The 27,028-nt window shown below is 44.0% G+C and overlaps 2 protein-coding genes and 1 long non-coding RNA gene across 7 annotated transcripts in view; 1 reads left to right on the forward strand and 2 right to left on the reverse strand.

The window, feature by feature from the left end:
• Positions 1–4,438: 4,438 nt before the first annotated feature.
• Positions 4,439–17,210, reverse strand: nfkbie.L (nuclear factor of kappa light polypeptide gene enhancer in B-cells inhibitor, epsilon L homeolog). The gene is given in 7 exon segments (NM_001096126.2): positions 4,439–5,847; positions 6,124–6,372; positions 7,417–7,505; positions 7,696–7,897; positions 10,426–10,528; positions 16,149–16,558; positions 17,010–17,210. Coding segments are annotated over 6 exon segments (1,050 nt in total). The 5' UTR covers positions 16,490–16,558; positions 17,010–17,210; the 3' UTR covers positions 4,439–5,781.
• A 125-nt stretch (positions 17,211–17,335) lies between these two features.
• LOC108716555 lies at positions 17,336–23,995 on the forward strand. Its single transcript, XR_001935694.2, has 2 exons — positions 17,336–17,525; positions 22,775–23,995. It is a non-coding gene; the product is annotated as an uncharacterized LOC108716555 (long non-coding RNA).
• Positions 23,996–24,141: 146 nt separating this feature from the next.
• Positions 24,142–27,028, reverse strand: part of LOC108716554 (spectrin beta chain, non-erythrocytic 5) — a 36,468-nt gene continuing 33,581 nt past the window's right edge. For all 5 annotated transcript variants that reach the window (XM_018262752.2, XM_018262753.2, XM_018262751.2 and 2 more), the window contains 2 exons: positions 26,476–26,613; positions 24,142–25,926 (listed from right to left, as the gene is read on the reverse strand). In XM_018262752.2, coding sequence (XP_018118241.1) covers positions 25,709–25,926; positions 26,476–26,613 — 356 coding nt within the window. In that variant the 3' untranslated portion in view covers positions 24,142–25,708. The remainder of the gene's footprint in view (positions 25,927–26,475; positions 26,614–27,028) is intronic.

The following is a 27,028-nucleotide window of genomic DNA, read 5'->3' on the forward strand; positions in this document are numbered from 1 at the left end:
GGAGAGTGGGTTAGTCCTATGGGGGGAAGGTGCAGAAGCTTGTCCCCAAAACCACATGCATTTTCTGTGTCCTGTAAGCAGCAGCCTGAACTTCATGGCTGGGTCCAGTTCCGAACGGCACCTGCCTGAACCAGCAGTCCAGTTGGTGCCCAAAGCAACTGCCGTGCTCTGTTGGCTTTCACTGGTACGACCTTATCTGGAGTATGCAGTGCAGTTTTGGACTCCAATCCATAAAAGGGATATAAATGAGCTTGAGAGAGTGTAGATACTAAGTGCAACTAAACTGGTTAGAGGGATGGAAGACTTAAATTATGAGGGTAGACTGTCAAGGTTGGGGCTGTTTTCTCTGTAAAAAAGGTGCTTGCAAGGTGACATGATTACACTTTACAAGTACATTAGAGGACATTATAGACAAATAGCAGGGGACCTTTTTACCCATAAAGAGGATCACCATACCAGAGGCCACCCCTTCAGACTAGAAGAAAAGAACTTTCATTTGAAGCAATGTAGGTGGTTCTTCACAGTGAGGTCGTGGAATGCACTGCTGATGGCTGATTCTGTTAATGCCTTTAAGAGTGGCTTGGATGATTTTTTGGACAGACATAATATCAAAGACTATTGTGATACTAAGCTCTATAGGTAGTATAGATATGGATATATATAATTTATGTGAAAGTATGGAGGGGTGTGTGTATCTATGCTGGTTTTTATTTGGAGGGATTGAACTTGATGTCCACTATATCAGACTCTGTTTGGTAGTTCCATCTATGGCTATTGGCTGCCTGAGGTCTTTGTGATTTTTGTTCAATCGCCCTAGGAAGTTGAGTTGCAGGGACATAAGATGGAACCTGTCAAATCATATGGCCTCCAACGTTTCCAGTGGCACTCCACCCGAAAGGTTGCATCTTTGTACTTGCTGCCCTGACATGTGATCATTAAAGGGCTTTTAAAGGAAAAAAAAACACCCAAAACAGAAATGAGTAAATGCGGTTTGTTTGGAACGTTTTAGCCTAGGAGGTGTAGGCAGTCTTCTGGTGAGACTCCTTTCGCGGCTAGAAATGAATTAGTTGTAGAGATCACTTTGCCTGGTGGTAGGAACACCTTCTGGCGTAGTGTGTCGAACTGTAGTCCTAGGAACAGGATTGTTTGGCTTGAGTTGAGAGCTCTTGTGGTGGCTGACTAGCCACCCGTGTTGGGTTAGCACCCAAAGGCAAGCCTTTGTGTCCTTGATTGCTTCTGTAGCTACTGGTGCTTTGATTATTAGGTCCTCCTAGTACAGGATTATGTGTATTCCAAGGGATATGATGTAGGCTACTATTGGGGTGAGTACCTTGGTGAATACTTATGGTCCTGCACAAAGCCCAAAGGGCAGCGCCGTCAATTGATAAGAACAGTCTTTGATGGCAAACCGTAGAAATCGACAGGACTCAGGTATACTGAAGTCATGAATATATTTGGCTGCAATTACCATGCGGACTGATTCCATTTTGAATTTCTGTTTAGCTACAATTGGGTTTAGTGGCTTTAAATTGAGTATTGGCCTGAAGGTTCCTTTTTTCTTCCTTAAACAGAAGAGGTTTGAGTAAAAGACCCTGAATTCTGGCAGTGTGACTGCATGCTGCAGGTGGTGTTCCCTGTGTGGAGCTGTGCTGGAGGGCATACATTTCCTTTGTGGTAGATGAAGGGAAAAGGGTATTCTGTGGCTTTGTCAATTATGGTTAGTACCCAGGTGTCCATCACGTGTTTGCCATTCCCTTGGCTATGGTTGGATTCTGCCTCCAACCTGCCTCGGTCCATCCATCGGAATTTTGTTTGCAGCGATTTGGTTTTCGGTTTCGATTTTGCTGCTGCCAGGTTGGCCTGGGACATTCTGCTGGAATACCTATTGAGGCATCTAATTTCTGCCTCTTTCCAGTGGGTATGTCACCACCTTGATCTGTCAGATCTGGTCCGAACAGTGATTTACCAGTGACTTTTAGGGACAGTAGTCTTAGTTTGGATGCCATATCTTCCGACCAGTGACAAAGCCAAAGGGCTCGTCTTGCCACCACAGTGTTCAATATTGTTTTGGCTGTTAACTTGGCTACCTGCGTGGCTGAGTTGGCTAAAAAAGCCGGTGTAATGGATAGTTTGTCTACCTCTAATAGGAGCTGTCGGTGTGATGCTGGGAAAGGGTGATGCACCAGGTCTTGTGTCCAGTGTTTGTCAGTGTGCGCTAAGCCAGCTGATGCTGTAGCTGGCCTGAGTACTGCCTCTGCTTGTACAAAGGTTCTTTTCAGTGTCGATTCTATGCCCCGATATAATTGGATCTTTAAACACCTCCTCCTCGGCCGGCAACGTGGTCTGTCCGGATAGATGGGCCACTGCTGAATCCCGTTTCTTTTGATGTTACTGGGTAAGTCTTGTATGCGCCTATCCGGCTGAGCCCATTCAGCTTCAATGGCCTGCGTGACAGCGGCGAAGACTGGCAATGTTTGTTTTGATTTATTTTGTATTCCGAAGAGCTTATCCGCCTTTGAGAGAGGCACTGTTTCATCCTTTATCTCTAGACTTTGTAGAATCTCCCGAAGTCAATTTTTTCCCAACCTCTAGGTTGGATGTGGATGAGATGTCATCCTCTGAATCTGTGTCTGTATCTGAGAGTACTTGATCTGATATGTCAGAATCTAACATGGCCCTTCGTTCTCCAGAATCCGGAGGGGGGGGATTGGGGAGCTAGAGTTTTATGATTCTTGTCATATCATGTTGGACACTGTTTTTGAGGCTGAACGGTATTCACTATCCTTTGGAAAAATTCCCCCAAATTATTTTGGCACAGAGGTTGGTAATGACGCTTGTGTGGGGTGTAAAACTGGGGTTTGATCCCAAGGCATAGGTGGTGGACTCTGTGATGCAGGGTTGAAGGCATGTTAGGAATGACATTGTGTCCGATATGCACGGGGACTGAACTGTTTAATGATAAGGGGGGGGGGGGCACTGTACTATTTAATGCTGGGTGTTACTATATGTGCTACATGTTCCAGGTGGAGTTAATGCATTTACTATAATATCATACTCTATAACAGAAGTGCTGGGGTAACCAGTGACTTATTGGATAATATTCTACTACAAACTAGTTGTCCCTAACTGCAAGGCTGAGTATTTAATGGAGAACTAAAGCCCCGTTAATAAAAAAAAAAAAAAATCCCCATTCCTTGCATTCCCCCCCCCCCCCGCTTTCTCCCTCCTTAGTAGTTTAAAAAGTGTCCCTGTCATTTACATTGACATATTCATGCAGAGAAGCGCAGCAGAGCGCTTTGGCGACATCTTCTGCATCTTCGGATCCTCTTCTTTAACTTTGACAATCTTCAGAGCTTTCCACGCATGAGCAGTAGGCATGTATACCAAAATGACCCCAACTGCGCTTACGCGAAAAAGCTCAGTGTCTGAACATACAGAAGATGGCGCTGAAGAGCTCCGATGTACTTCTTATTGACGGTGATTATATTAAAGGCTCCAAAAGTGCCCTATGGGTCCATCTGCAGTAAATAGGGAGCCAATGGAGGGAAGGGGATGTGTGTTTAGTTTTACTTTGAGACCCCATTAAGTGTTGGAAACCAAAGAAAAGGGGGTTATTGTTATGCCCCCGTTTCTTGAAGAGAACCAGTTTAGATTATGACCTTTATTTATTTGAAGTGTCCTGGCATTAAAACATAACCTTTACTACCAGACAAACAGATTAACATTGTTTGGTACCATGGGAGGGAGGGATTGCAGCTCAAATTATTAATATCCCCCCTTAACACTATAGGGCAACTCATGTATACCTAGAGAGGTGAGTGACACGGAAACTCGTGTTATAAATAGCAACACACCCCTGGAGTTACTTCAAAATATTACATTTTGAAAATGGACTTGGGGCTAGACATTAGTTTCTTAGGTGCTCTCAGTCATGTGACTTGTGCTCTGATGAGCTTCAGCCACTTTTTACTGCAAGGCAGTAATTGTTCTGTAGCCAACAACAGAACAATTGGAAGGTAACCCCATAACAGCTCCCTGGTAGATACAAGAACAGCGCTCAATAGTAAAAATCCAGGTCCCGCCAACAAAAAAAAATTCCAGGTAGGTCCCACTAACACCTTCGGTTACATTGATTAGAACAAAAAACAGCCTGTCAAAAAGCAGTTCCATAGTGCAGCACTGGTCCTTTCTGAAAGCACATGACCAGGCAAAATGACCTGAGATGGCTGCCTACCTTGCAGTGTAATCTAGAATCCCTTTATTGATCAAGGCTGGCTAGGTTATTTACGGTAATAAGTTATTTCTGGAATATCAATTCCAAAAAAGAACAAGTGTATATTAATAAATGCTGTAGCCATTCTACATTCAGTCCTGGTGTCATTTATAGTTATTCGGTGCTGTTTATAAGGTAACAGGTAAGGTCACTCACTGGCAATTATAATAGAAAGTTTGCTAGGTTTTATTTCAATGATGCATACCCTCCCCATGGTAAAACACCCACATATAAGTTATCAAACACACGTCATACATATACAATTTATATAGTACAGGACTGAGCCATGAAACCCCCAAAGCACAGCATATTTCCTTGGAGATGGGTAGCCACTCCCAAATAGCAGGTACAAACATAAACGCTGCCCCAGTTTGATCTTATGCAAGGGTCGCACACTTTCAGCAAAGGGCACTGTCACCTGTAGGGATTTCAAACTTCCTGAGGGCAACAAAGTGAGTGAAATGACCTAGCAGCGCCAGGAATATCTTCTAAACTTCCGTGATTGTGACACGGAAAGGATGCCCGTCAATGCAAAGGTAATTTTTGGTTAATTTGTTGCCCCTGTGGGGAGAGGGATTTCCCTTCAATGACAAGTCACCTCATCTCATGTAACACTTCTAGTTCTTAAATATCCTCCCATTAGGAGCTTGGTCTTGGGTATCACTGGAAATCACAGGCACCGTCATGAATTTGGCACTAATAGCAGCGGTCTTTGCAGAGATGTGGTTGGCACTCTTAACAACGGCCTTGGCTACTGGGAGAAGATGCGGAGTTCTGCTTGATTGGAAGAAAGGGGTTGGTGATATCACTGCTGATGCAATACAAAGGGTCACTGTGATCGGCTGCTCACCAAGCTGAGCTACACCCACAGTTAAATGTCCTATAAGCAATGCCATTAGCAGTGTAGCTCAGGGGGTATCCCAGCTGACACCACTTGTTTGCCTGCAGAGGGACACATAGGGCACTTCTGGAGCCTTTGTTAATATAATCACAGTCAATAAGAAGGAATAAATGGGGAGAATAAAATAAACTGCTTTTTCAGTAGGGAGAGATAAAGTAGCCAAGCCATTAGCATTTTCTTGAGCTGAATGGCATTTACTACTGGAGGAAGGTGATCATGCCCAAAACTACAAAGCCAGTTGTGGAGTTATTAGTTTGCTGTGGGCACGGTAGCTGGGCTTGGGTACAACATGGCATCATCATGTGGCTTAATCCATTATTCCCAAATATCCCAGAGAAAGATTTCTCCATACACATCACAACTCTTTACCTTTGTCTTTAATATGTAATTGGTTAATGCTGTGTCGCAGCAAGATCAAGCAATACCTCCTCTTCTGTACGGGATGGGGCAGTTACAGGATGGTGCCCCCTGGCAGAGAGTATCCTGCACATTAAATGCAAGACAAAGTTCTGAATATAGAAGCAATGTACAAAGCCAGTTTGGGGGAGCTCTCAACGTGCAGTCTTGAAAGCTATTTTACGGTGCTCTTTAATTCCGAACGGTGGGGTCATGCAGTGGTTACAACTGGTCTGCCAGAAATCTTCAGGTCATCGAAGGGTAAAAGAGCGAGAAGCTGTGGGAGAAAATTTAAAGGGGACTTTTAGAGAACAGATAGACATGTGGAATGGTGGCTGCTGGGGGCAAGGGAAGATGTACTCAACGAGTGTGCACTGGGGATGTACTGTATGATGCTAGTCATGCACAATGCTCCTTATCATGTAGATAGTGATGACTATATGGTTTAAATTGGGGCTAAAATGATTGTAACCCCTTAGGAGTCCCCATAGATCCTCATTGGCCCCTCTAGTGCAGAATTCCCCCCCCCCCTTTAGAGGCAATTGCCACTTACTTGGTTATTGCCCTCAGCCAAGTCCTGTGGGGTGTCCCCTTCTCGATTTCTCCGCAGCGTATCGGCTCCGGCCTGACACAGCAAACGGGCAAGGCCACCATCTTTCCTACCCACAGCCAAGTGCAAAGGGGTGCAGCCATTGTACATGAGAGAGTCCACTTCAGGGCGGTGGTGTAACAGGTGAGTGAGCAAAAGGCCATCCAGCATCTCCACAGCCAAATGTAATGCAGTCTTCCCACTTGTACCCTCCTGCAGGGTTAAGTAGACTGGTTAAATTTTTGTCATTGGGAGGGGAATGGGAGGACTGGCAGCCAATGGAGATGCAGGAAGAACAAAGGCTGCATCAGATTTACATGAAAGCAGACTATTTATCTGTCCTGGGATTATTTACTGGCAGACAGGAAGGAGTTAAAGGGGACCCGTCACCCTAAAAAATAATTCCAAATCCTGTTTCATGATGTTAGTCAAGCAAAATAAACGTCACATATACATTATTTCAATATTCTTTATTTTAGTCTTGTAAATCGCAATCACATCAAGCAGGCAACAGCCATTTTGTGGATACGGTTATTAAGGCAAGCTAAAATCTTGCCAAAATCTTGTTTATACAACATAATGGGGCACCCGATGCCCATGTCCGTACACTGGCTACAAAATTAAATGTTGGAGACGGAGGAGGAATGTAAGGAGTGCAGTGACAGCTAGGAAGTGCAGAATGGAAAGTAATAGTAATTGCCTTTCCCGCCTCTATGCCTAAGGCATAGAGGAGGGGCCGGCAATATAGGATTGACAGCTGAAAGTTTTAAATGAGTTTATAACCAGTATGGTTGTTTTAATAATAAAAAAAAAGAATTTGGGTTTCATGATTGTATAATAAAAGTCCTTTTAAAATTAGATTTTCATGTGTGAGTGACAGGTCCCCTTTAATTTACATGCTGTAAATTCTAATACCTATACTTGTCTCCCTCTGTAACATAATATGGGCAAACAGGGGCTTTTTCTGCTAAATTGTGCTTAGTACAGGGAGTACCTATGTTCCCATAGATCTAAGGTATTTCTCTATACAAGCTATGAGCAAACTATTGGGGCTGCTCTTGCTGAATTTTGCTTAGCACAGGGGAATATCTAAGATGCCATAGTTTTATGGTGCTTGGCTAATTAACACAATAATGAGACTGTTCTTCCTGTAAAACTGTATAATCAATTTTCAAGTGGGCATGCTCCCTTTAAGAGGATTATGAGTGATCTAAGCCACATGTTGATACATAGCCACCTTGCTATTTCAGTACACACCTGATCATTGATATCTGCTCCATGTTCTAGCAGTAAGGATATAAGACTGCGGTTCCCTTTCAGAGTGGCGATGTGCAGACAGGAGAGGCCTGGGGGAACAATGAACAGAAATCATTAGGCAGCACCACAGGGGCCAGAGATACTGACCCAGGATTGGGCTGAAGACTGGTGGTGTTATGGTTCCAAGCTTGCTTTTCGGACATTACGCAGAGTCTGGGCCTGGTATATAAGATGAATCACTCAGGGAAAGTTGGGTAATCATGGATGTAGGCCACTTACCTTTCCAGTTCTGCAGATGGAGGTTCTGGGGGCCATTTGGCCCCTGCAGCAAGACTTTTGCACAAGCCAAGTTCTGGTTCTTACAAGCCACATGGAGGGCGGTGTCCCCTTTCCTGTCCTGTAGTTCTAAGTTGACTCCTTTAGATACCAAAGCCTCCACCACTTCCAGCTGGCCCAGGTATGTAGCCAAGTGCAGTCCTGTCTGAGAAATAAACAGGGAGATTATAGGAACTCCAGCAGCTACCCACAGCCATCAAGCAAGAGGGATAATGGCTGAACCAAAGAATGGGCTGGTGTGTCTATCCTGCCCACTGCGGGGTCACACGGAGTTTGCCCCACCTAATGAAGGGCAACATGACTATGGTATATGGGCTCACCCTGAGGCCCAGACTGGCAATCTTTGGGTTCTGGCAAATGCCAGAGGGGCTGCTGTCTCATAGACAGTCCTCCACCAGTCCACTAAATATTGACTATTTGGGCCTCTGTTTACTTGGAATGCCAAGGCCTATTTTGATTCCCAGTCCAGATCTGCTCACCTCTCCCAATCAGCACCAGTTCATACAGAATTAAACCAGAATTTGACCCTACCTCCTGCCACTAGTGAATGCTCATTAACCCCGTTGGTTTGACACAATGTCTGGAGGTAACCTTTAAAGGGGTTGTTCACCTATAAATTGATGTGGAGAGAAATATTCTGAGACACAATTTGCTATTGATTTTCATTTATAGGTATTTAGGTTTTTTTTATCAAGTTTTTTTAGTTCAATACAGTACATTAACATGGACTAAATACAAGTTTACTCAGTATATACATGTAACACAGACATTATTTGTGATCAGTTTACAACAGCCTATGTCATCTTCATACCATGCTTGTACCATTATTCCTTGTATGCACTACCTTAATTACTCTGCTAATATATTTCCAATAAACCTAACTAAACTTAACTTTTGCACTGCTTCATTATGTTTGTATTGCACTCTACCTATGGAGGGGAAGGGTCTGAGTAGGGCATGTTTATTCTCCTTCCTTGTTTAGGTTATCCTTGGAATCATTAGGGTAGTTGCCTTGGTTCTAATTGTGACCATCATGTGCGTCAATCCATGGGGACCATATTTTCTCAAACTTTGCCGGGCATCCTCGTCTTTTATAGAGAAGTTTGTACAGCATGTGTAATCTGCGTCTCCCAGAATTGTATAGTTAGGGCCTTAGGCGCCTTCCATTGCATGGTAATGGATTTACGGGCATAAGCAAACATTATGGAGATCAATGCTTTCTCTGCTACCGTGGGAGCTAGATACGCAACTTGATTCAGAAGCATTCCCCGCGATTCCACCATGATTGGTATATCCATCATGTCAGACATATACTGTGCTATTTCCCCCCAGAACCTTTGTATCTTATTACACGACCAAACCATGTGCATGAAGTTTGCTGGGGAGAGATGGCACCTGGGGCACTCATCCACCTGGGTTTGGGAAACTTTGGCTAGCACACTAGGGGTAAGATAAGCTCCGTGTAAGAATTTATATTGTACCATTTTATCTCGGGATGCAACTATATGGTCGAAAATAGAATCAAGGACCTCTTTCCAGGCGTCAGTGTCTAACTCTCGAGTAGTTTACCCAGTGGAGAATTCCCCGCAGTTATCAAAATGGCATAGAAACTGGACAGGTTTTTGGTGTGAACCTTAGCTAGTGCCCTTTTTTCTATTTGCGTAGGCTCGGTATTCATTATCACCCTTTGAACTGGTATTGTGTGGAATGTCTAAGTTGGATATACCTAAATAAAAAACATTTTATTGGGCAGATCGTACATCTCTTTCAGGGTTTGAAAATCCATTAGTTTACCATCTGACATTATATCCTGAATATACTTTATTCTGTAGTTTGCCCAGGCTTTAGGATCCAGTATAGTTTGCATATGTGGTAGTTTGGGGTTGCACCAAATAGGGTTGAGCCCTGAGCAGTGACCCTCCAGTTTGGGGAGAAGACCATGAGCTGTGTTCCATGCCCAAACTACTTCTCTCACAGGTGTTGTTGCATTTATTGCATATTTACAACCTCTGTAGAGGAGATTTTTAAGTTCCTCATATGACCCAATATTTTGTGCCTCTAAACGTGTGGCAGGATTGTCCAAGCATGGGGTCACCCACCCTTTTGCTGTAGCCAGCTTCACTGCTAGATAATACAAGAAAAGATTTGGGGCTGCCAACCCCCCTGCATGGGTTGGGAGCTATAATTTTGCCATGGCAATTTTTGGTGTAGAGGGGTGCCAATATAGCTGCGTAAGCTATAAGAAAGTATTTGGGATCCTTAGTTATTTAGGTTTTTATTCACCAGCTCTCCAGTTTGCAATTTCAGCAACCTGGTTGCTAGGGTTCATATTACCCTAGCAACAATATATTGATTTGAATAAGAGACTGGAATATGAATAGGAGAAGCCTGAATAGAAGGATCAGTAATAAAAAGTAGCAATAACCATGTTTGTAGACTTTACAGAGCATTTGTTTTTAAGATGGGGTCATTGACCCCCATGTGAAAACTGGAAAGTCAGGGGAAGAAGGCAAATAATTCAGAAACTATAAAAAACAAAAAAATTAAGGCCAATTGAAAAGTTGTATCTAGTATAGGTAAATCTAAAAATCAGATGTCACCTCTTTGAAGAGTTAGTATACTGGTATTGTAAAGAAATAACGTGTAACATCAAGTGAGGAGCCCACAGCATACCTGGTAGAGATCATTCTGGATACTGAGCACGTCGGCAGGAGCCAGGGAGATGAAGTAGAGGGAGCTGTCTGTCCAGCCATGAATCACAGTAAGGTGCAGGAACCTATAGAGGTAACAGGAGTTCAGTGAGTAGTGCAGGCAGGGAAGGTGGGTGGGGGACAACAGAGAGGTATGAAACGGTCTATGTGTGGTAGCAGTGGCCTGGCTTGAAGGGGGAAGTACACACAATAAACAGAACTTGTGTTGCCATGAATTCTGCCTGTTCTTTTAATTAAAACAAATTCACATTTTCTGCATATTTTGCCCTTATAAAGTACTAATGCAAAATAGGTTTCTGTTTCACTGAACTCATCCCCCTCCCATAAACAGGGTCATTTTCCACTGCTTGGTTGAACCAGGAAATGCAAGAAATAACAAAGAACGATTTAAAATAATACACACAAGCCCTGTTCATTGCGATCATACTGAAAAGTGGGGTATATTGAGGTAACTGCTGGAAGGGATGGGGTTAAATAGGGAGGAACTTCCCAAGGACTCTCAATTTCTCCTTCAGCACTTGCACAACTGCCATGCGGCCTCCCTGCCCATAAAGAGGACACACCACATGCTGGGGGGATCCACCCTGTCACATGACTGTAATCCCTACTCATACCCATGATATACCTGGCTTGTTGTGCACAAACTACTACAGTAAAACCCCCATTTTACGCTTTTCAGGCAACCAGTAAAAAAAATATATAAAATCAGGGAAATGTGTTAAAAGTAGCTTTTTCTTCAAGTACTGAAAGGATATAGAAGCAAAGGAGTCTGTTTTACTATGAGATACAATATTTACTGTGTTAAAGGGTTAAGCATTGCACTGTTAATGATACACTGTGGGGGAATGTGCAAGGCCTCTCTGTCAGTCACATACACAACCTGAAGCAATAAGTGCAGGACTGTATAAAGGGCAGACTTTGGAATTGACCATTTACAGGCCATGGCAAAATATACATCTGGTTAGTATTTCAAACCTCTTTATTTCACCAATAATAACATTCATAGGGTAAAAAAAATCAGTTTTGGTTACATCAGGACGAAATATTTATGTAAAATCCAGGAAAACATTACTTAAAATCAGGGAAATGCACCCATTGATATGCATTATAAATTGGTGGGACCACCAATGGGTGGTGGCACAAATAAAAAATGTAAAATGAGGGGAAACAAAATCAGGATACTTAAAATCAAGGTGTCACTGTACTTTGTGTGTGTGCGCGAGGGAAGGCAAGATGCAGGGAGTGCAGGGATTCCAAGTGTTGCAGCCACTAGAGAGAGAAGTTCATGATAAACGGATTAAGCAGGGTTTTTATGAATTGAGCCTCTCAGGAGACAGAGTGAGTGACAGGAGGGTGGGCAAGAGGTGGTGCAGTCAGGGAATAGAGCCAGTGCTACACAGGGAATTTCCACCTACAATAGAAATAACTGAGCCACTTCCTCCCGTGAATTCCACTCTCTCAGGTCAGACCAGCAGAACCAGCTGGGCTGCTCCCAGTACCCCAACATGAGCCGACTCTTGTCTAGGTTTTGTAAAGCACTCAGTATATGCTCCCAGCAGTGTTGCTTAGGGCCCCAGTGATGTTAGAAACAGCCCCTCTCATAACCCAAGCCACTATATTGTACTCTCATAGGATAGGCTGACCAGTTAAAAGGATGGTTCACATTTAAGTTAACTTTTAGTGCGTTATAGAATGGGCAATTCTAAGTAGGGATGCACCGAATCCAGGATTCGGCCTATTTCAGTAGGATTTGGATTCGGCTGAATCCTTCTGCCCCGGGCCAAAGGGAATTTGAATTTGCATATGCAAATTAGGGGCGGGGAGGGAAATCACGTGACTGTCACAAAACAAGAAAGTAAAATGTTTTCCCCCCTTCGCACCGCTAGTTTGCATATGCAAATTCGGATTTGGTTCGGTATTTGGCCAAATCTTTCGCAAAGTATTAGGGGGTTCGGCCAAATCCAAAATAGTGGATTCGGTGCATCCCTAATTCTAAGCAACTTTTTAATTGGTCTTCATCATTAATTTTTTATAGTTTAATAATTATTTGCCTTCTTTTTCGGACTCTTTCAAGGTTTCAAATGGGGGCCACTGACCCCATCTAAAAAACAAATGGTCTGTAAGGCTACACATTTATTATTGCTACCTTTCAGACCCTCTAATATTTATTCTCCAGTCTTATTCCAATCAGTGCATTGTTGCTAGGGTAATTTGCAATATCAGCAACCTGGTTGCTGGAGTTCAAACTGGAGAGCTGCTGAATAAAAAGATAAATACAGTAACTCAAAAACCACAAATCATAAAAAATGAAAACCAATTGCAAATTGTCTCATAATATAACTCTGCATCATACTAAAAGTTAATTCAAAGGGGTTGTTCATCTTTGAGTTAACTTAGTATGATTAAAGGTGGCCATACACGGGCCGATAAAAGCTGCCGACAGACCGTGTTGGCAGCTTATTGGCCCGTGTATGGGGGCCCCCGACGGGCTTCCCCGATCGAGATCTGGCCGATCTCGATCGGATGGGATTAAAAATCCCGTCGGATCGCGGCCGCATCTGTTCGTTGATGCGGTCCCGCGATCCGACCGCCCGTTTGGTGAACGCTAGGATCCGATCGTTGGGCCCTAGGGCCCACGATCGGATCAGCCCGATATTGCCCACCTCAAGGTGGGCATATCGGAGGGAGATCCGCTCGTTTGGCGACATCGCCAAACGAGCGGATCTATCCGTGTATGGCCACCTATAGAGAGTGATATTCTGAGACAATTTGCAATTATTTTTTATATTTTTGAGTTATTTAGCTTTTTATTCTGCAGCTCTCCAGTTTGCTATGTCGGCAAACTGGTTGGTAGAGTCCAAATTACCATAGCAACCATGCATTGATTTGAATGAAAATATGTAATATTAATAGGGGAGGGTCTGAATAGAAAGATGAGTAAAAAGTAGCAATAATAAATTTGTAGCCTTACAGAGCATTTGTTTTTAGACGAGGTCAGTGACCCCCAATTTGAAGAACAAAAACTATTCAAAATAAATAATGAAGACCAATTGAAATGTGGCTTAGAATTGGCCATTCTATAACATACTAAAAGTTAACTTGAAGGTGAACCACCTTTAAGGGGCATTTCCATCAAGTGAAGTGAAGCAATGGTGGTGTTCACCTTTGAGTTCATTTTTAGTATGATGTAGAGAGACATATCTGTAATAGGCTTTCATTATTTGTGGATTTTGAGTTATTTAGCTTTTTATTCAGCAGCTCTCCAGTTTGCTATTTGGTATGGTCCAAATTACAATAGCAACCATGCATTGATTGGAATTAAAAACTGGAATATGAATCAAAAAGGACCCGAATAGAAAGAAAAGTAATACAAATTAACAATACATTTCTAGCCTTACAGAGCATTTGTTTTTGATGGTTCAAAGCTGGAAAAAGACTGAAGAAAAAGGCAAACAATTCAAAAACTATAAAAGAGAGAGAAAACATGAAAACCAATTGAAAAGTTGTCTAGAACTGTCCATTCGATAACATACCAACAATTAACTTAAAGGTGGAACCACCCCTTAAAATGTGATGTTGCCCACAGTGATTCATCTGCAATTAAGAGTTCAAGTCAGAAAACAAAAGCAAAGATCTGATAGGTTCTATGAGCAACATCACCAGTAAATAGACCTGTACTTCTACACTGCAGAAAAAAAAAGGGTTAACTCCCACCACAGACCACAAGAGACTAATGTGACGCACAAACTTCCGAATCCTCAATCGTACTGACATCATAACCAGCACTCCAAGCGTGACCAGTCTGGCGGCTCACACAGGAAACTAATGTATTCCCACTTCCACATTCACCAGTACTGAAGCTGCCCCAATCACATGAGCAACCACAAACCAGCTCCCCAAGTCCTGCACACCGACTGCACATTAACAGGGACAGGTTTAGACGGGTGAGTTTGTAACTAATATCGGGAAACCAATGGCTGCACAGTATCAGGGACAGGCTCAGGCAGGGGTGGATTTGTATATAATTTAGGGGAACCAATGGCTGCACAGTATCAGGGACAGGCTCGGGCAGGGATGGGGTTGTATATAATGTAGGGGAACCAATGGCTGCACAGTATCAGGGACAGGCTCAGGCAGGGGTGGGTTTATATTAATCTAGGGGGAACCAATGGCTGCACAGTATCAGGGACAGGCTCAGGCAAGGGTAGGTTGGTATCTAATGTAGAGGGAACCAATGGTTGCACAGTATCAGGGACAGATTCAGGCAGGGGTGGATTTGCATATAATGTAGGAGAACCAATGGCTGCACAGTATCAGGGACAGGCTTAGGCAGGGGTGGGTTTGTATATAATGTAGGGGAACCAATGGTTGCACAGTATCAGGGACAGGCTCAGGCAGGGGTGGGTTTTTATATAATGTAGGGCAACCAATGGATGCACAGTATCAGGGACAGGCTCAGGCAGGGGTGAGTTTGTACCCAATGTAGGAGAACCAATGGCTGCACAGTATCAGGGACAGTGGGCCCCCATACAGAGCTCCCAGTGAGTGGGATTCCCTATGACAAGTCTCAGAGTCAAATGTCTGGGTGACTCTTTCTTTCCATTTCCTTCTAAGCAGGAAATCCCCATTCTTACACCCATTCACCTCAACGAGCCCCCCCTCTCCCTTTTTTTCCAGGAATGACAGTAGTATGGGATCCCCCAGGCTATTTTAGGCACAGCACTGAATCAATTAAAGGGCAAGTTGCACTAACCTTTATTTCATTACATTACTGATTTCCTCAGAAACCAATTTTTGCTACAGTTTTGCTTAAAGTGGACCTGTCACCCAGACACAAAAAGCTGTATAATAAAAGTCCTTTTCAAATTTAACATGAAATCCAATTTCTATTTTTCATTAAAGCATTCATAGCTGTTGTAAGCTCATTTAAAAATCTCAGCTGTCAATCAAATATTGCCAGCCCCTCCTCTGACTAGGCATAGAGGTGGGGCAGACAATTACTTTCACTTTCCATTCAGCACTTCCTACATGTCACTGCTCTCCCCACATTCCCCTGTTCTCTTCACCATTTATTTGAGTAGCCAGGACATCAGGTCCCCCATTCTGGTGCACAAACAAGATTTTAAGATGATGCAAGACTAGTCTTAAAACAGTGTCCACAAAATGGCTCATGCCTGCTTGCTATAATTACATTTCCAGACTGAAGGAAACGATTCAAATAATTTATATAGTGTAAAATATAAAAGACCTGGAGTTGATTTGAGGGGGCGGTGCTTGTATGTGTAAGATTTTACTGTGAACAGACAACATGTGGTCAAAGGAGCTCTCCATGCAGGTTCAACCCATTGAATTAAAGCTGAAAGTCTGCAGTTCAGCTGCATCTGAGTTGTTTCATTTAAAATTCATTGTGGTAATGTACAGAACCAAAATTTGAATAAAGTCTGTCCGAATATTTATGGACTTAACTGTAAGTAAATCAGTCACAGAAATACATGGGCACCCCTATTCTGAGAATTGTCAAATACAACTGGTGCAATTTAGAGCCCCAAGCTGTTCTTGTTCCACACTATCATTTGGGGGAACCTAACAAGGCATTTGCCGGTGATCTGGAGCCTGGAAGCCTGACTCTCACTCCAAGCACACACAGCTCTGGTTAGGGTATAAGGGTGTCACAGAGTAACTCACGTATCGCCCTCCTCAGACACATAGGTGAGGCATTCCAACTGCTGAGAGTCTGGGATATCAGGCTCCTCAGGGATACTTTTGGGCAGGTAAGCTTCCGACAGCAACCCCGTCAAGGATGACGAGCCATACAGTGAGTCCTGTCTGTCAAGTTCTTGAGGATCCAGAACTTTGTCCCCAGATGGGGCAGGTTGCTCAGTCCAAGCTCCTGGTTTCTCAGGTAGGGACTGCAGGTGGCCAACCGATGTATCCGATAGGGACTGCACAGAATCTCCCACCCCTGAATCATAGCGTCCCTCCTCTGGCTGCACCGAAAGCTTCTTCTCATCCCAGCAGTCCGACATGGCCAGGGGTAGATGGCGAGGGTGCTACTGAGGAACAGGCACCAAGGGGACACGTGGATGCTCTGAGAACTGGAGCAGAAATATAAACATTACAATGAGGGTCCCCAAAGGTTTGCAATGGAAGTTAATATGAATGTAGGGGGGAGGGCCACAAGGTGTCAGGGGCAAAGATTGAATTCGTTTGGGGCTAAAACACGAGGTAAACACAGTATGCAAAATCCCAGTAGTGCCCCGAGTTTACTAGAGTCAGATTTCCATGCAAGGTGGGCCCATCCTTCATACCAGCAAGATGTCCACCCTAATGTACCAGAAGAGGAGGGTTAGTTAGGGGTGGTCAGAGGGGAGTAATAGAGGGAGGATACGGGAGTAACAGAGGAGTGAACTAAGAGTAGCAGAGTAAGGAGGAGAAACCGAGGAGGGAGTTGAGAGTTACAAAGTAAAGGGGGCAAACAGACGGGGGAGTAGCGGAGAGGGGAGTCGTTATGCGGCTCTCTTGGTATTACCCCAGTCACGTGCTTACCATGAGGGGCAAGAAAACTGGTGAGAGGGTCCCAGTCAATGTTCAGACAGAAAAATCCCAGAGGCCTCAGGCCCGGGCAGCCTGGGCGGATGAGACAGTTCCAGGTTGACTAGCGGTGCCCGAGAGGCGATCAAGGGACAGGTCGGGAGTGTGCGAAGAAACAGCGAGACAGGCGTAACTGACAGTCCAGTGAGGAAGTAGCAAGGAATTCTGGGGCAGGGAAATCCCGCGGGGCAGAGACTAAATGGGGGCGCGGCTGTATAAACCCCTCCCCCGACCCGTATTAATACCAATCAGCGCGCTCCTAAAGCTGAATTCTTGGGGAGAGTTCAGGGGATAATAACATTGACCCTCACAGGTGCTTATCGACGTGCTCTCGGATTTACGGTTACGGACTTGAGAGTCCCAGACTGAGCGTGACTTTTAATTCTGCAGTTTGAGACCGCAATGTCCTCCTTGAGGGGGACATACACCAAAGGTTGCGGGGCTCCTAGATTTGTGGTGAATTCATGTTAAGTATGAGTCCATCTATTTCATTCTTATTATAACTTGTGTGTGTACTTTATTGCTTACTAACTGTACAGGAGAAGGTTTTATTATTGATCCTACTTTATTCACATTTGTTATTAATGTTAACACGAATTATTTATAAAAAAAAGTTCACCCTTTTATTACAATAATGAATTCTGTTTTAGAGAGAGTTAGAGATTGTACCTCTGACTCTGCCCTGGGCATGAAATAGGCAGCGGGCTTCCCTGGGGCAGAGCTGGAGTGGTGGCTAGGCCCCCCACATGAGACTTAACTGCCAAGGTCTGAAAAAGTTTTGCAGATGGGATGTCATCATGTGAAAAAAATGTTTTTTCAAAATGAATCAGTTAATAGTGCTGATCCAGCAGAATTCTGCACTGAAATCCATTTCTCAAAAGACCAAACAGATTTTTTTATATTCAATTTTGAAATCTGACATGGGGCTAGGCATATTGTCAATTTCCCAGCTGTCCCAAGTCATGTGACTTGTGCTCTGATAAACTTCAATCACTCTTTACTGCTGTACTGCAAGCTGGAGTGATATCACCCCCTCCCTCCCCCCCCCCAGCAGCCAAACAAAAGAACAATGGGAAGGTAACCAGATAGCAGCTCCCTAACACAAGATAACAGCTGCCTGGTAGATCTAAGAACAAAACTCAATAGTAAAAACCCATGTCTCATTGTGACACATTCAGTTACATTGAGAAGGAAAAACAGCAGCCTGCCAGAAAGCATTTCTAAAGTGCAGGCACACGTCACATGACTGGGGGCAGCTGGGGAATTGACAATGTCTAGCCCAATGTTAGATTTCAAAATTGAATATAAAAAAATCTGTTTGCTCTTTTGAGAAATGGATTTCAGTGCAGAATTCTGCTGGAGTAGCACTATTAACTGATGCGTTATGAAAAAAACATGTTTTCCAATGACAGGATCCCTTTAAGAACATTGCTCAGCTCCTACAGGCGGCACCTGTAATTGCAGGTTTGCCACCGGAACTAGCAACCATTATCCAATCAGCAGCATTTTCTCCAGCTCCACATCATATCTGTTAGGAACAGTCCCTACCTCCAGGCCCGGACAATCTGTGGGTTCTGGCAAATGCCAGAGGGGCTGCTATAAGGTCCCATAGAAAGGCACTATTTAGTGGGCTGGTGGGGGCTGTCTGGGCCTCTATGTTCCTGAAATGCCAGGGCCTATTTTAATTCTCAGTCCGGACCTCCTCAGAGGAGCTGTTGGCAGATAACAGGCAAATACCTTTGCTTGCTAAAGCTGGCCATAGATGCAAAGATCTGATCTTTCGAATCCTCGAACGATCGGACTTTCCCATCTCCCTACCTGCCATTAACCATTCAGATCAAATAAAGTAGTAAAATAACAGATCAGCCGATGTTCTGCCCCTGACAGCAATCGTACGAAAGTTATCTCCGACAAAAGCTAGTGACAGTCTCCCACTGAAAAAAGTACGATCGGCAATACATGCAGAGATATTTTTCACCTGTCCAATCGACCAAATGACCGATCTCCGCGGGACGAAAAATGTCAGGACTCTCCACACATGGTCCGAAAATCATGTTTCAAGCTTGCGAGGCTTTGTCAAGTGTGAAACAGAACAGTGAAAATGCATATTTAAAGTGCTCTACAGGAAGTGACATACACAGGTAGAGTCCCTTCCCCCCCAAAAAATAGTAACTACCTATGCAAGTTACAATGTTTAAACTTGTTACAACCCTGTGTTCCCTTTGTCAGTACTATAAGTCAATACAGTTGTATTAGAATGGGCTGGTAGGCTTTAAAGGGCAACCAAAGTCCAAAATAGAATAATGTTAGAAATGCTGTATTTTGTATACTAAATATAAACATGAACTTACTGCACTGGAAGCCCAATTAAACAAATGATTCATGCTTTTAAAGTTGGCGCAGGGGACTGTCATCTTGTAACTTTGTTAAACATCTTTGCAATACCAAGACTACGCACATGCTCAGTGTGGTCTGGGCTTCAGTTGGGAGGTTAAGCTTAGGGATCGACATAAATGATCAAAACAGCAGAGGTCAAATAATATCTGCCAGAAGCCAATACAGCAAGACTGATTAATAATCAGAATATACAGACTGCACTGGGTCTGTGGATACAAATCTACATAGTTGTTACAGGGAAACAAACAACGCTGCTCGAGTTCTGGGAAGTAAGGTGGAGGGGCTCCCCCCTGTCGTTTGAAAGTGTTATCATTTCCCTGCACAGCAGTTAGGGACCGTCTGAAGTTTCCTAACTGCAGCTGTCAGAGCAAGTAAAACGAAGGGGGAATTTTACTGCATACAGTCAGGTTTCTTATAAAAACGGTACACATTTTTTAATTAAAGTATATTGGCGATAGGTTTCTTTTTCATTAATGAAAGTAAAAATGGGATTTTATTTTTTTGCCTTTACATCCCCTTTAATATAGAGGCAGTACCAGGTAACACTCGTTTCATTCAATTTGTTATTCTTCACAGCACTTCATAGTATATGCACTTTTTATACACAGTGACTTGCTCCTAGTATCAGATTCTTGACTTGGACTTTAATTGGACTTTCTTGGCTACCAACCTATTGCATAGGTGGTCACTATTTTTTGGGGGGAGGGACCTGTATATGTCACTTCCTGTAAAGCACTTTAAATATGCATTTTCACTATGCTGTTTCACACTTGACAAAGAGCCTCACAAGCTCGAAACATGTGTGTTAAAAAAAATACTGAGCAGTTAATCTGCGTTGGAGTACCATATTCTTGTAATTCTACTTTCTTGGATAATATTTTTGCATCCAAGGCGGAGGTTAACTCAAGAAAACAGGCACATTATTTTTCAAAAATTCTCTAGGATTAACAGTCTTCTCTATCCTGAGCACAGTTTGACTTATGTCTGATGGAAAAATACTTCTGTGGTTCATAATGTTGGATAGTGCCAGAAGCCCCCATGTCCTATGCATAATGTTTTGGTTGACCTTTTATTAACCCTTTAAGTGCGGTATCCACACACTTCCTGGGGCCATCGTTGGTATTCATGAATCTGACATTCGGGTCAGGGTTTAAAGGGACCAACCCTGTTATGTTCCAGACCCTTTAGAAAACCAAAAGGAGGAACCCGCACACAGGAGCATATGCAATAGGGGTTAACCCCTTACATGTTTATTAACGTCACAGTGATGCACAACATTTCGGGGGCTGTGCATCACTGTGACGTTAATAAACATGTAAGTGGTTAACCCATATTGCATATGCTCCTGTGTGCTGGTTCCTCCTTTTGGATTTCTACAGTGAATTTCGGGGAGTGCCGTCTCCCTAGAGGACTGTGCACCAGGCAATTACTCATAGGAAGGCCAGCGCGTGCACTCGCATCGTTACTACATGTTCCAGACCCTTGCAATGGCTGGGGCCACACTGGCAGTTAAACCATTTATGATGGGTAGCATCCCATACAGTGCAATGCCATGCACAATAGAAATAGTAGAGTGTTTGAGAGTTTGGGGTAGCTCTGACTGCTAAACAGAGAATATACAGTAACTATACCCCAACTTCATTAGAGGATTTGCTTTGTGTCAGTCTATATGTCCCAGAGGAATTTGCAGACATTTATGTTATTCACCCATCGCACCTATGTTTGGGGGGCAGTAACCATCCATCCACATTAGTTGCAGCATATGACCTGCCCAAACAACACTCCTTTCCATGAAGCCCTGTCTCTTTTGGCATATGAGAATCAGGGCTGGACACAGGGCCCCTAGAAGGAGGGGCCATGAATATTCACATGTTTTTCTTTTCCTCTAGATCTACATTATGGGGAACTACGTTGCACAGCCTAAACCTCACAATGTCTGCTGCCTTAATACATGAGTATGTTTGTACAGTATGATTGTGAACATACTGTAGGAGTAACTACTAGGCCTGGCTTATTAGTATAGCTTGTTATTACATCAGATCATTGGACCCTGGATTAGTTTAGCTGTTTTCGCCTGATTTTCATTTCCATTAAAGAAAAAGGTTGAATACAATCAAGGATCTATGGGAAGGTGTACCTTTTAAAGGAGCATTTTAGTGAAAAAAATAAAAACTGGGTAAATAGATAGTTTGTGCAAAATAAAACATGTTTCTAATATAGTTAGTTAGCCAATAATGTAATCTATAAAGGCTGGAATGAGCAGATATCTAACATAACAGAAGAGAACCCAACTTTCTGCTTTTCAACTGTAACTCTGAGTTAGTCAGCAAATGCAGTGGCGTAACTACCGGGGGAGCAGGGGGTGTAATTGGGCCAGGGCCCACGCCCCCTCAGGGCCCCCCGGCAGCTCGCGCGCCACTGGATTCCAGGCAGAAAATTGCAAAGCAGGAAGTAGTGTTCTGGCTGTTATGTTAGACATCCAGTCACTCCAGCCTTGAGACATTACATTTTTGGCTAACTAACTATATTGAAAATATTTTTTATTTTGCACAGCCTATCTATTTACCCAGTTTTTATACTGAGCAATTCCGTTAATACTGTGTAACAATACTCTTGTGTCTTCCTCTGAGCTATTAGAGAATGGATAAGCAGTGTGTTCAGCTATTTTAATAATTACTGGCACCTTTAGGGTAAGGGCAAACAGGCAGATTCGGGGAGATTAGTTGCCCTAGCGACAAATCACCTCTTCTTTGGGGCGACAATCTCCTCAAACTGCCTTCCCCTACCTTCCCACCGACTATAATGAAAAATCGCCAGCGGGATGGCACTCGCGGCACTTCGTTTTCCGAAGACGCCGGAAGTTTGCTCTTGAGGCAACTTCGAACGACTTCGGAAAACAAAGCGCCGCGAGTGCCATCCTGCTGGTGATTTTTCATTATAGCCAGCGGGAAGGTAGGGGAAGGCAGTTCAGGGAGATTGTTGCCCCGAAGAAGAGGCAATTTGTCGCCGGGGGGACTAATCTCCCCGAATCTGCCCATGTGCCCTTACCCTTAGGGAGAAAATAGAGATCCTGCGGAAAAGCTGCTGCTCATGTGTAATTGCACTGACCCACTCTCTCCCTATATCTACTCAGTGATCTGATCCACTGGCCAATCCATCAGTTCATTCATGTGTGTTGCCAGATTGTACTTTTGTATGACCAATCATTCTGCAGGTCGGCCTGTGTATATGCAAAAGATGATTGGCTGCTCTTTGATATTGGACTGGTGCAAATCTGCCTGTGTGTATAGCTGACACGTCTCTAATCACTTTATCATTTCCAGGCACCGACCCTGTGGCCCCTGTCATGGCTCTCTGTTACCTTCCTTTTGTACTCTGAGCATTACCATATAACATATAAGGTCAGCCACCACCACCCTGGTGTGGAGACTGGGAAAAGCAAGACATCAGGAATGTGGCAGCCTCAGTTATTCAGGCTCATTGGCGGGCTACTGGACAAGGAAGAAGCTGCGGGAAAGGAACCAAGCCTGTTGTGTTGCACAAGAAACTGCTAGGTCCCAGGGTCTTGGAGAGAAGATTGCTTTACAAGACCAAGGTGCCAGTGTCATTTGAATCAGATCCAAGGGCCACAGATCCAGGAAAAGGCTCATACCCACTGATGCTAGTGTGGGGTGCTGTGGTAGATCAGATAATAGAGGCTGCAAGACTCCATCATATGCATCACTGGAGGGCAAAGCTGCAGCCATTATCCAGGCTCATTATAGAGGCTACAGAGACCGGCAGACTTCATGTCATACCCAAAATTCACAGCACATATACCATTCACTAAACCCGTTCTCCATAACTGCTTCACCCAGACCAAGCTGAGTCCTGTGTCAGCTCTGTGCAATCATGGGCAAAAAGAGCCTCAGCGGGAGTGGAAGGATGTTTCCTGTCAGACCAGTGCCCCAGGACAGAAAGAGGCCAGTACCAAAGAATGAGGCAACATGCCCAATGACTAGCCTTTGGTGGTGCCACCTAAGATAGCAGAGGCAGATTCTGCCACCAAGAACCAGAACACATTCAGCAAAGACGAGGTACTGGAAGGGTTAGGAAGAGCCCCCACCAATAACACTAGAGAGACGAGTGAGTCCTGAGGAACCTGTGTATTGTAAATCAATCGTAAAGAAACATTCAACCAGTCTCCGAGGGACAGGATCCACCCTGGTGGGGGAATAATGAGCTGTTCCCCATCAATACTGCCTCCAATACTGCCACATGCAACATTGCCTTGCCTCTCGATGACCAGTGACCAACTAAGCAACATTTCTACTTATGGGAAATAATCTTTCTACCTACGATTTTTACTTTTATTCGTGTGTTTATCTGTCTGTTCCCCTATTGTGAACTTACTATTCCTCCACCTCTTTGTGACATCAATTTTGAACTTGTTAACTGGGTTACATCACGCACCCCATTTTATTTCCGATTCTGACCACAACACAAATGCCCACCCCAACAGGTTATGTAGAAAATGCCTGGCCTAATAAATTCGGTAGGAAAAGCTCAGCACTAAGGTTCTATAGTAAATTTCCAGGTCCAATAGGTTCTGTAAAAAACAATCCTGGACCGAAATGTTTCTGTAGGAAATTCCCAGCCGGATAAGTTCTGTAGGAAATCTCAGATAGATTTTGTAGAAAATGCCCAGCCCAACAGGAAAAACAAATGCTTTATTGTAAGGAACAAAACAACACAACTGAGGTAGGGCCAGAGTGTCTGCGTATGTAGAGTGAGGGTGCCCACAAATTAATTTACATTTGCCTAAAAATAATGTGTAATACTTGGGATAAATATTACCTTTCCCTGCTTGAGGTGGTGGTGGGAAGTGTCTGGTCCTGGTCTTTTCTGGTCCTGGTAATGAGTGACCAGTCATACAAAGGAAGACGTTACCACACTGCAGAGCCCCATGTTATGTGAGGCCCCAGTTTCGGAGGCATTTGCCCGATATGATGCACCAAGCAGCACAGACTCTCTCTTTTCTATGAATGAGTTTGTAGTATAGAATCTCTACCATAAAGCAAGACAGAATTGAGTAGCAAGTCCCATGGGCTCTGAGCAGTAGTCTCAACATGGCAGGGTTAGATACCCTTTATCACAGTGGTCCCCAACCAGTGGCGCGTGAGCAACATGTTGCTCTCCAACACCTTGGATATTGCTTCTGGAGCCCTCAAAGCAGGTGCTTATTTTTGAATTTCTTACTTGGAGGCAAGTTTTGGTTGTATAAAAACAATATGTACTACCAAACAGAGTCTCCTGTAGGCTGCCGGTGGGCATAAGGGCTACCAAATAGCCATTCCCAGCCTTAGGGACTTTTTCATGCTTGTGTTACTCCCCAACTCTTTTTACATTTGAATGTGACTCACGGGTAAAAATGGTTGGGGACCCCTGCTTTATCATATCAGTACAACCCTGCTGCCTAGAGAGGCCTAGAGAATGGGACAGATAGGAATGACTGATAAAGGCAGTGCAATGAGGATTAATGAATGTATGATCCCCACAGTAGAACTCAGCACTGCTGGGGTTGCTCTACTGCTGAGATTATGTAACAGCAGGCAGATCATCAGGGAACGGGCACTCCCGTATATGTAGAGATAATGGTGCCTGGGCCAAACAATCCAACACAGCAGGAAAAAGGGTCTGCACTCACAGGACTTAGATGAAAAATAATAAAGGTGTTTATCTAGACAAGGCAACCACTAATGTTTCGGCCAGCAATCTAGCCTTTATCGTTAGTGGTTGCCTTGTCTAAATAAACTCCACAACCTAAAGTTAGTAATTACAAGATAACACAGTACCAGCTGTAGCAGATTTGTGCACAGTTTCCCACAGGTGGCGGCTGCTGCTGATACATAGTTTATACACACATTGTACATATATTTTCTGTAAAAACTGGGTTTGGACAATGGAATCCATACTTAACGGCCAGTACAGGCTGCAGCCCACAACCTGAGCATTAAGTTCTCACAAGCGTCAAGTGTGAAGGGCTTCAAGGAGCCTACAGCTACGTCACCTCCTATCTTGGGCAGATAAATTGGGTGTCGTGGTCTTTCCATGCTGCGCACTTTCCTCCATTCCCAGGGTGCTGCTCCCCGCTACTTCCATTAGTTCTGCCCAGTGGGGCCTGAGAGCCAGGACATGGGCAGCACTTTTATTCCTTAACCAATGTGAGGACTAACAAGCAGGGAAAAGTGGGAATAGTCATAATGGTTGGATCCCAGCTATTCTTTCTTGCGGAAAAATTTCCTAAATACAGATTGGCGAGGCTTTGGGTCCCCAATATGGAATTCTTCCTTCCCCAGTCCGATAAGCGGGCGGCACTCTTCTGGGCTTGTGGCAAATGAATGGCATCGCCCCCGAGGAGCTGCGGATTCACTGATATAGAGTGTGACAGAGTAGCTGGGAGTGGTCTCCTTGCCCGGCACCTTTTGGTATGTAACTGGGATAAAAGAAAGAGGAGGTTACGTGGGTGCCAGGGCACCAGCCTGGGACAGAAACTGAACAGTAGTAGGTTCATTTGGAATGAAACACAGCACTATTAATTGTGTACACTATTATTCCTAAGAGCAGCCCAGGAGCAGAAAGTACAGAGAATCAGAGCTCTGTACCAGGGTAAGTACTGAGAGGAAACTGAATTCTCTTACCCGGGAGGAGGGTTCTGCCTGACTACGGGAAAGAGAACCTTTGTGGGGTCCATCTGGGTGCAAACAAAATAATAATGTTCTGATATTTATGAAGTTCCCATTTATAGGCATCACACAAGAAAGCTATAAAGAAATCCTTATGTTACCTGACACTTGATGTGGGCAGGGGGCACAGTCCACTTGGATTTGGATGAAATGTAACAATGATTCTACTTGGTAACTCTGGAATTAGCAGCAATGTTGCCCTCATATAGGCTTTCTGGCTCAATAAACATTTTTGCTGCAGCAATGCCCCCATCTCACACCTCCTGAACATGTGTCATAAGTGTTACACTTGCTCTTACCTGCACTGAAAGAGCGTGATCGCCTCCTGTTGGCTATATCGCTGTCCCACTGGGAGCTGTGAGTTAGTCTGGCTGATTCCCCTGGGAGTTCTTCTGGCCAATGAGAAGAGGTAGGGTGAGATGGCATTCTATTGCCCTCTATGTGGGGGAGAAATGAAAAGAAAAAAGGTAAATTGAACTGATAATTGTGCCATAGAACCCAGCCTTACCCCATGCCCTTGCAACTCGAAATGATAATAACAACATTGAACCAAAGTTTTCATAGCTGAAAGGTATGTACAGGGAAAGATACACTTGTAATTAAACAATACATACATGTATGTACCTACAATGAAACATGGCACAGTTTTCCCTTATCCTCACTCAGACCCAACCCCCCACCATGTAACTGAATTTAGTTTCTTCAGTACTTTCCAATTTCTGGACTGATCTCTTCCCCATAAGCAGGATCGGAGTTAAACGCCCTTCCTATGTGAAAGAAAGCTGCCCAAGAACAGAAAGTACAGAGAATCAAATCTCTGTACCTGGGTAAGGACTGGGGGAAATCAAATTC

This window comes from Xenopus laevis, chromosome 5L, assembly GCF_017654675.1.
Source record: "Xenopus laevis strain J_2021 chromosome 5L, Xenopus_laevis_v10.1, whole genome shotgun sequence".
NCBI lineage: Eukaryota > Metazoa > Chordata > Amphibia > Anura > Pipidae > Xenopus > Xenopus laevis.